The sequence below is a fragment of the Pteropus vampyrus genome, unplaced genomic scaffold (genome assembly GCF_000151845.1).
Source record: "Pteropus vampyrus isolate Shadow unplaced genomic scaffold, Pvam_2.0 Scaffold131, whole genome shotgun sequence".
In the NCBI taxonomy this organism is placed as follows: domain Eukaryota; kingdom Metazoa; phylum Chordata; class Mammalia; order Chiroptera; family Pteropodidae; genus Pteropus; species Pteropus vampyrus.
In genome coordinates, this window is record NW_011888912.1 from 2,527,784 (window position 1) to 2,537,271 (window position 9,488).

The 9,488-nt window shown below is 59.1% G+C and overlaps 2 protein-coding genes across 2 annotated transcripts in view; both read left to right on the forward strand.

The window, feature by feature from the left end:
* Positions 1-9,488, forward strand: part of LOC105296949 (protein phosphatase 1 regulatory subunit 12B-like) — an 82,005-nt gene that overhangs the window by 25,605 nt on the left and 46,912 nt on the right. Inside the window, exons 10-13 of the mRNA XM_023534778.1 lie at positions 1,657-1,842; positions 2,393-2,475; positions 3,443-3,568; positions 8,880-9,062. Of these exons, the coding sequence (XP_023390546.1) occupies positions 1,657-1,842; positions 2,393-2,475; positions 3,443-3,568; positions 8,880-9,062 (578 nt within the window). The remainder of the gene's footprint in view (positions 1-1,656; positions 1,843-2,392; positions 2,476-3,442; positions 3,569-8,879; positions 9,063-9,488) is intronic.
* The window catches only part of LOC111744288 (protein phosphatase 1 regulatory subunit 12A-like), a 17,415-nt gene continuing 7,933 nt past the window's right edge, over positions 7-9,488 (forward strand). Inside the window, exons 1-6 of the mRNA XM_023534794.1 lie at positions 7-1,842; positions 2,393-2,475; positions 3,443-3,568; positions 4,024-4,064; positions 5,724-5,906; positions 8,880-9,062. Coding sequence (XP_023390562.1) covers positions 1,599-1,842; positions 2,393-2,475; positions 3,443-3,568; positions 4,024-4,064; positions 5,724-5,906; positions 8,880-9,062 — 860 coding nt within the window. The 5' untranslated portion in view covers positions 7-1,598. The remainder of the gene's footprint in view (positions 1,843-2,392; positions 2,476-3,442; positions 3,569-4,023; positions 4,065-5,723; positions 5,907-8,879; positions 9,063-9,488) is intronic.

Genomic DNA, 9,488 nt, shown 5'->3' on the forward strand with positions numbered 1-9,488 from the left:
CCTGCAAAACGATAAGGACACATTGCTACTTGTCGCAATCTGTTTCGGCTGCGTAACAAAATACCACACATGGGGTTGGCGGTGCCTTTAAACAGTAGAAGTTCATTTCTCAGTTCTGGAGGCAAGAAGTTCAAGATCAAGGTTCGGTTTCTTGTGAGGATTCTTCCTGGCTCACAGACAGCCACCTTACCTCCAAATAGTCACATCGGGGACAGGGTTTCAGCGTATGAATTTGCGAGTGGGGAGAACACGGACGTTGTGTCTGTAGCATTGCCCACAAACTATAACCCGTCCCTGAACAGACTTGGTTACAGTGTGTTTGGGTCACACAGGATGTGGCACTCTGGGACCAGAGAAGGCGAGTCCGTCGGTCTGTCCTTTAATTGTCAGTCAGTGCGCTTCAAGCTCAGGCTGGGCCGGGAAGGCGTCCGGCGTCCAGCACTGATTTTATACATACTAACTTAGTGATCTTCTTAGTACCTTATGAAAGGGCGGGGTGCTGGTGCCACCACGGACATGAGGCAGGCAGGGCCTGGCACCCCACTGCAGGAGCATCGCTGTGACTGTGAGAGAGGCGTCCACTGGAATGCGGCCCTCACGTATCTCTGGTCCCTCAGTCCTGCCACTGCTTCTGGGTGTGACCAGTTCTGCTTTTTTTAAAAATACACTAAATTGAAAAGGTACATGCATGCGCATATGCTTATAACACTTCACTAAAATAGTGCTTGGAAAGGCAGGTCCCTCAGAGTCATGTGACTCGTGAGGCGCAACTGTGATGAGGCCTCCAGAGCTGGAAGCAGGACAGAAAGACGGGGGCGAAGGGACTGATGAACAGGAAGTCTGAGCGAGAGCGGGCGGGCAGTGCAGGTGGAGAAGGACCGCGGCCACCCCGCACCAGGATGAGGTGCCCCCGGCCAGGGAGACCTCTCGAGGCCAGCCGCGCCCCAGCCTGGTCTCTGGGCCGACGCCGGGCGGCGCTGTTTTCTGCGGTAAAGACGACGAACCCCCCGTGAAGCTCTTTTTCTGCTGTTACCATTTCTTTCTCTAAGATGCCCCGGTGCTGGTGCAGACGGCGGGGGGGCGCGGGGGCAGCCTCAGTGCATTGGAAAGGTGGCAGCTTTGTGACTTCGGCCGTTTTTTCTTTTTAATTTTGCTGCTCGGTGAAGTCTTACATGCTCGGATGTGCTAGGCCACGTCCGCTGTTCCCTTGCAATGACCAGTAGAACGGAGCGGTGTGGCTGTCGTGTTTGTTCGTGACGGCTGACGTGGGGCTCACCTCGTGCTTCCCAGTCTCCCCGTAGTCTGGGGAGGAGCTCGGTCTGTCACCATTTCTCAGAGGGCATGTGAGGCCCAGAGAGGTGGGGTGGCCTGTCCTCAGGTGTGCAGTGAGTCGAGAGAGGCCACGTGACTGGCCCCGTGCCGCAGTGTCTGAGGTTGGTGCTCAGCGCACGCAGACAGCAGACCATGCCTGCCCCTCGGAGCCGCAGCCGTCACAGCCCTGCCGCGAGGCTGAGGCTCTTCCCGGCTCGGGGACGAAGGGCGCACTTACGGGTCCCTGTGCACCCAGTGGCTCCTGCGCTGCAGAGCGGAGAAGGTGGATGGGCGGGGGTCAGCAGGCCTCTTCCTCTCCCCTTCCACGTGCTTCCTCCCTCCTAGCCCTCCAGCCTTGGGGAGAAGCCGGCGGAGCCTGCAGACGAGTCTCCTTCCTCATGGCGACTGGGACTGAGGAAGACCGGCAGCCATGGCGTGCTGAGCGAGGTGGCTCCAAGGGCCCCAGGCGCCTCCCTGGCCCGCTCGTCATCCGGCCCCTGGGTCTCCGCACTGGGGGACGGCAGGGACAAGGTGCGGTAGGCAGCGCGGGCCCAGGGCTGTCTCCTTCTGCGAGTGGGAACACTACCCAGGCCCCGGAGGGTCCCGGAGGGCCTGCACACCGAGGGCCCAACCAGGGAGCTGCCTGCTGGCCACCACGTGCTTGGCCTGAGGCCGACCCTCTGCTCCCAGCCTCCCCGATGGTCTGTCTTTCTCACCCTCCTCGTGGGGACAAAACAGGGGTCAGAGGTGTGAGGACTTAGGTGGGGCCTAGAGGCTACTCCACTCTGGCCCAGCCCAGCGGTATCTTCCGAGGTGGAGGCCGAGTCGTCCCAGGAGTCCGGCCTGGCGAGGCGGATGGGCCAGTGCTCAGGGCCACATGTTCCCGGCGGCGGCGTGTGCTCAGGCTGGCTCTGTGTCAGTCAGGAGTAAGCCTGGGAAGCTGCCCTTCGTGACGCTGGACGTGGGACTGATGCTAGGAATCAGGCCATAAGGGCGTGTGAGGGCTGCTCCCCGGAGTGTCCTGTCACGGTGGCGGTCCCGCCCCTCCCCTCCCTGAGCCGGCCTCGCTCTGGTTGTACAGGACAGAGCGATCAGCGGCTCCCTCAGCTCGCTCACATCGCGGAGGCCCAGCGGCACGAGGGACACGGAGGAGAAGGAGAACAGGTGAGCTCTCCAGCCCTCTCAGGGCCCGGCTCCGGGCGTCTGCCTGGTGCTCCCTCTGCTCGGAGACCCCCCGGCCCCGCCCCGCAGGGCCTCCCTCTAGGTCGACAGCACCATTGGGGACGTGTCCCCAGTCCCAAGGGGGATGCTCTAGTCCTCCAGCAGACGTAGTGGAGGCCGGTCCGTGCCTGCTCAGGCAGCCACCAACAACACCGTTATTCAGTCGAATCCATCAACTTCTCATTTGTAAGCTGACATTTCCAGTCACCTTCCACAGAAGTGGCCCCGTGTCTCAGAGCACACTGGCCTGGAACCTGTCGCTCAGGTGCGGGCCCCCCAGCATTACCTGCGCAGGTCTGAGGAGCAGCATCTCAGGCCCCGCCGCACCTGCTGATGGGAGCCCGCGTCCTGACAGAGTCCCCGGGGGCTCGCGTACACACTGATCTTGGGGGCCGCTCTGGGGGCCCTGGGGGGACCTGGGGCTCTGAGGTGACAGTTGGGGCCAGAAACCCTGCACAGCCCTCCCCTGGTGACTTTTCGTTTCTGACGTTAGAGATCTCCAGCAAGTCCCCTCTTCCTCCTGGGAGCAGTCCGACAGTATGACGGACTCCCTCGTCTCCACTGTCGCCTGCTCTGCTCGCTCACAAGCATTCTGCTGCTGGGGACTGAACTGCAAGCTTTTCAGAGGAGGAACAGAAGTGACTTCTAACTACAAAATAGTTAGAGACTTTTGGCATGGGGTTTGGTGCCTGTTGAAATGACTTGTCTTTGACGTTGGTGACAGAAAGCAGACAGGCACCCTTAGGTCACCTCAGCCCACGCAGAACGTGGCGTCTAGGACGGAAGGGCCCCGTGGCCGTCTGCTCTCTAGCCGGTGCCAGTCTGCTGGGCCGGCTCTCCTCTCCCGGTTCGCGGTGTGTCCCAGACACAGCCAGCTGGGAATCAGCGTCTGGGCCTGTGCTGCCCCCAGGGAATCGGCCGCGAGCCTGGTGAGGAGCGGCTCCTACACACGGCAGCCGTGGAGGGATGGAGCGCCGGGGAGCGAGACGCCGCAGACAGCTGCTCCGTCCACCTACGTGTCGACCTACCTGAAGAGGTACGGAGCGTGAGGTTCAGGGCGGGCGGTGGTCCCCACCCTGGCCGTGGGGTGTGGATCGCAGTCACATGCCTTTTTTAGCCAGCTAGCAGCACAAAGATGAATCTAAAACGGTTGACTTTTAGGTTCTCGGCGGGGTAACATCTTGACTACTTTTAAACTAAAATGAGTTACTTTTCTTAACTGAGTTAAAGTAGCTGATTCCAGGTTCTCACCACAGACAGACCTGGGCCCCTGTCCCCTCTCTCAGTCCCGCCGAGTCCTCCGCCAGGAGCCCCGTGACTCCCTCACCTGGTAGCAGCACCCCTCTCACGCTGCGTCTGGGGGGCCTGGCGGGGACCGCAGGTGGGCGGGGGGCGGCTGGGGCAGTTTGCTCTGCACCGAAGACTCTCGTGCTACAGCCGCTCATGCAGGGACTTGAGCTGTGTTTTCTTTGTGACTTTGACGGCCCTCAGATCCATCACGACGGGAATCCCGCGAGTTTGGTGCAGCGAAGGTACATGGCTTCCCTCCCCCTCCTCATCTGCCCCCTCTTCTGCAGTCCCTTTCTTTGTCACGTGCCGGCGCCTCTGCCAAGGTCACTGGCTCTCAGATGCACTTAGTGTTTCGGTCTGAACTCTGCTGCTGACCCGGGGGGTCTGTTCCCCACTCCTCACTCTGCGCTCTTTCCGTGCCACCCTGACCCTCCACCTGCCTCCACACACAGCCCCACCCACAGCGGGTGTCCCAGGTGACCAGCTGCCTCCCTGAGAAGCACCTCCGGCCACAGGCTATGTGGTGGGCTTGAAACTTAGTTCCCCTCGATGAGAAGACTCTTGTCAAGTGGTCCCTGTCAAAACATGGGCACCAGCGAGCTGCACCCAACAGCTACTGCTGCCTTCCAGTGTCCCTCTGCCCTGTGCCTCTGAGGGAGGCCGTCCTTGGGGGCACCACTCAGCGGCCCCGCTGAAGCTTTAGTGTGTGGACTCGGTATCCTTGGCGAACTGAGGCCATCGGCTATTCGTCGTCAAGGCTGAGGCATTATAGTCTAGCTAGATGCATTGCGTCTCCTTGTTGGAGCTAAGACCAAGATGACTTTTCTAAGAAAGGGAGCTGCTGTTACATTTTGGGGTGTCTCATTATTTTGGGATGTGTTGTTGATGTTCATGATCCGATCCTCAGCACGTGGTTGAGTGAGTCGCATGTGGTTTGATGGATGCCACTCGACATAGCTCTGGCAGCAGCAGGGAGCCCTCCCGCCTCCGCAGTGGGAGGCAGGCACAGTCACGTGAGCACTTGGTGGGGACAGACAGGCTTCGGCCTTGGAATTCCCAGAGCTCTTCTCCCGTGACTCTGGGCTGTTTTGGTTTTACAAAGTCTTAAGAACTTTTCGTAAGGAAAGAATCTTGTGCCCTCACTGTCGAGAGAGGAAGTGTGAGCAGGCGTTGGCCACCGGGCTGTGCAAAGCTCGGCCTGCTGCCATGGCCGGTCCCTCTCCCGTCTTCGGGCACTGGTTCCTTTGCTCTGACCCGGTAAAATGCATCTTTCCCAAGAGGGCTTCAGAGCTGGCTTCAGTCACTCCCTCAAGTGTCTAATTACTGCTGCAGTCCAGAAGGTTTTTATAGATTTTCACCCCAGCAGGTGTTTGCTGCAGTTGAGGTAGCTCTTACCTGTCTCCATCTCCCAGACACCATGGCTTTGGACTTAAAACTTTAAATCCTCCCAAAGGCACTTTTTCCAGAGCTGCTTCAGTTTCCCGACTCTTCTGCTCTGAATCTCTGTCCCGTCCTCTCGAAACCTTCGTTCTGCCCCGGCCCCCGCGGGGCTGCTTCTGGGCCAGGCGGGCATCTGGGGTGCAGGACCTTTCGCCTTGGGTGCGTTGGGAATCGGTTTTCAGTAAGATGACTCTGTTGCCGGTTTCCTCGCTCTCGCTCCCTCCCCAGACGCGCGCTCTGCTCCCGCGTGCTTCCTGTCACTTGTCCTTGGCCGCGTCCTGTCACTCTGGATGACCGGCAGAGGCCCACTCGCGCGGCTCTAGCGGGGGCCGGTCACGTCCCTGCTGTCACAGCCCCTCTGCTCTGCATCTCTGCTAAGTGCACAGGCGGGGTGGGGAGGCGGTGCCGGGCGGCGGTGGGCGCGGCGCGTCCTGAGGACCCTGGTGTGTGCTGTTTTGCAGTGCTTCCTTTGCTAGAAGTAGTGGCCCCACAAGTCCCTGCATTTCAGCCAATCGTAACGCGTCTCCTGCCGCCTCGCCCATTGCCATTGGTTCATCTACCTCTCGGGGCAGCAGGTGCCAACCTGCCTCTTCCTGCCCTGCACCCGTCAGTGCAGACATTCCTGCATCCGTGCGGCATGGCAGGTAAGGCCTTTTGGAGCCACTTGAGTTACGGTCTTCAAAGCTGATGCCTCTGGATGCACACGAGATTTGTCACTGTAGGAGCAAGAAAATGTCCATAATCTCGTGAGGATGCCCCTGCGTGACCTGTACTCACTTGCCCGCGGTGCTTGTGAATAACTGCAGGGTGTGTATCCAGGCACCCACCCAGTCTCGCAGTGACCTTACCAGTATGATCACAGCCCAGAGGTCACACCGTTGTGGCAAGTCACACACTGAAAACATCCCCATGTTTCATTTCTACTAATTTCCCAGTAAGTATGATTAGGAGCCGCTTTTTAGTCTTTTAGAAGATGGCACGCACACCCAAGTCAGCCTTCTGAGAATTCCCAGCCAACGAGGGTGTCTTGCTGGAGACACTGGGGAAGGATGGGGGCCGCGCTGGCCTGCCCTTCATTCCCGGGGCAGCGTGTTGGTTTCTAGCATCTGACGGTAGCAGGCCACCGTCGCTGTGAATGCACAGCAGCACTTCAGCTGTGGTTTGAACTGTGGCTTTGAACCTCGTATGTGTGGTCAGACACCTTTTACTCTGGGGTGTGGCAAAGGGGGCTCTGTTTTGAGGCCTTGTGTCTGCAGCTGACACGGAGAGAATGGAAGACGTCGGTGACACTGGCGTTGCCGCAGGGCACCACGGGAGGCCGTGGGTTCTGTCCCTAAATGGTGGAGGTCACTTGCTTGGCCAGGAGCGCGGCGCGTGGCGGTCGGCTCAGCATCAGGCTGCACAGTCACGTGGAGCCCTGTCGGGCCCCCGTGACGGTCCGCTTGCATGAGCCCTGCGACTGCCGGCCCACCGATGAGGAAGCGGGAACGTGAGGGGTTGCCTGGTTATCTGACGAGGACTGGGGCGGGGAGGGTCACCGTCGCTGCCACTGGCTGAGCCCTGTTATGTGCCGGGCGTCGGGGCAGGCACTGGACAGAACGCACACTTACTCGCACGTGGCCGTGAATCCGTAGCAGCTCACTGTCCCCCCTCCCTCAGGAAGGCCTGGGGCAGGCCAGCCCAGCACTCCGCTGCCACGTCAGGGAGTGGGGGGCCCTGGCTCCTCTGGCTCCCGCACGGACCTTGGACCTGGGCTCCCGTGCATCATAGCCCTGGCGGTCACGGCCACACCCCAGGCAGGAAGGAGGAGGAGGGGGAGTGTGGAAAGAGGGGGTGCTCTGAACTGAGGGTGGTCCCCAAAGCACTCATTTTCTGTGTGTGTCTCACTGGCTGCCTTAGCAGCCAAAGGGACCAGCGAGCACAGGCCTTAGCCAGCGGCGTTACTGCCCGCACTGGCAAGCGGGCCTGTCGGCAAGGAGGAAGTGGAGAGTGGGGGGCGGGCGGCCAGCCCCTCAGCACACACGTCATCGCCGGTCTCACCAGGTCCCTCGGCGTGCGAGGTGTCGTGCTCACCTCACAGGAGGAAACCGGGACTGGAACCGAGTCGCCCGCTCCCCGGCAGCACGGCCGAGGCCGGATCCGAACCCCGATCTGCCCCTTGCAGCGTGTCTCCTGAGTTTTGTTTCCGCTGAGTTTGCACCCCGTTCCGGGCGCTGTGCCGCGCTGACATGCACACGTGGTTTCGTTCGGGCGTCACAGGACTCCCACGTTCTCGGGTGTCGTCCCCATTTTACAGATGGCGATCGGAGAGCTTGAGTTGGCTGGAGCTTTGCCCCGATGGCTCCGAAGCCGGGGGCCCTTGCTCCGGAGCCTCCCTGCTCTGTCCTAACCGTCGCCGTAAGATGGTAGCATCTCAGGGGGATAGCGGGCGTCCTGTTCTGTGGTGGAGTAAAATCAGATCCTTGGCGTTTCCACAACCTGAGAAATTGCACAGGCCAGAACAGGTCATTAACCTGAGAAGAGTTTCAGGTAAGGTTCGACCAGCGTAATTTCTTATAACTTTGTTTCGGGCTAATTTTATTCCTACTTCTCGTGGACATCTTGTAAGCCGGAGGAATTACTTGCCTGCATTTATCTCAATTAAAAATGAACATAAATTTTTCCTTTTTTCCGAGTCATTAATCACGTCTGGCTAAGTGGCTTGTGCTCTCTAGATGGCCACTTCAGAACTTCTATTTTTTGCATTTGCGTCTAGGTACCACATTTAGTTTTTTATGATCTGATTATTTGTTTCAAGTTTTTTTTCTAATAATGTGATTATTTGAAAGTGAGCTTATAGCTATTTATAAGCATTTCCGGCAATTGTGAGTAGGTGAAAAAAAAACAGGTTTTTGGCATTCTTTATGTGCACTGCTTTTAACCTCTCTGAGTATTAATTTTGGGTCTCTGTTACCACAGCAACAAGCTGTGACATCACAAATGATAGCTTTTGGGTGAAGAGCCAGTGGTTGCTCTCCAGTCTTTGTTGAGAAACAAAGATCTTGTTTTCATGTAAATGACTCATTGTACAGCTTGCCGGCGGGGATCTTGTAGTTGAGGGCACATGTGGGACCCCATTAGCTTTTTTCCGTTGCTGCCGTGTGCAGTCGCAGGGTGGACCATCGGGCATCTGGGTGATGGGAAGAGAGCCGCTGGCCTGTTTAGCAAACCCTCTGTGCACCCCAGGGTGTCCCCTGCAGGCCGAGGGGACTGCCCCAGGGACTCCCTGCCAGAACTGCAGGCCAGGCGCCGCAGTGTCGTCAGTGACCTTGGCGTTGTCTGCACGTGTGGGGGGCCTCTGCTCGTGCACCTGTGGAGACAGACGGTGCTCGCGAGTCATATGTCACCGCCTCGTGCCACAGCTAGTTCTCTAAAGACTTTAATGTCAGAAAAAAGAATTTCACAAAACGTAACTCCTCAGGCAGAGAGCATCTGGCCGATGGTTCTAAGGTTTAAGAGCTCAGACTTTAAAAACAAGCACAGTCCGAGGGAGAAGGTCGTCTGGCTCAGCCGTCTCGAGCCTCTGTGCCATGTCCTGCGCGTGCCCGACCGCCTCCTGCGCATCTGTTTCATTCCAGGACTCCTCACAAGTCCCAGGCTGACCCCACCGCAGAGAGAACCACGGACAGCGGCTCCCCCAGCACCCCGCTGTGTGTGATCACCAACCGCCCCCCGCCCAGCACTGCCAACGGGGTCACCGCTGCCACTCTGCTCTCCGCTCCAGGGACGGACGCCTCCGTGGGAGTCAAGGGCAGCCGGAGGTGGGTGCCTGCCGCTGTGTCCACGGACTGTCCTGTGAGGCGGGGACGCAGGAGTGGGTGCGAAGCCTTCCCGGGTCTCACGCGTGCGTGTGCGTGGAAACAGCCCGGTCCCCTGCAGCTGGGGTTGCGTTTGCCCCTGGGAGGTTCGGGGTGGAGACCTCGGCTGTGCAAGCTCGTGCATCGGTGCGCGTCCTGTCTGGGGGTGGCGTGCCTCCTCCCTTGCCTCGGACGGCTCCATCGGGCCCTGGCTCCCGCTTTGCGATGGGCACTGGGCACAGAGGACCCTCCATTTCTCTCAGTCATCCATGGAGACGTCTCTGGAGCAGAGAAAGGCAGCGATGTAATAAAAGGCTCAAAGGTGGAGCGAGGGTTTAAAGTGTGGTTAATCTGAGAACCAGAAAAGGGACCGTCTGCTGCGTGGCACTA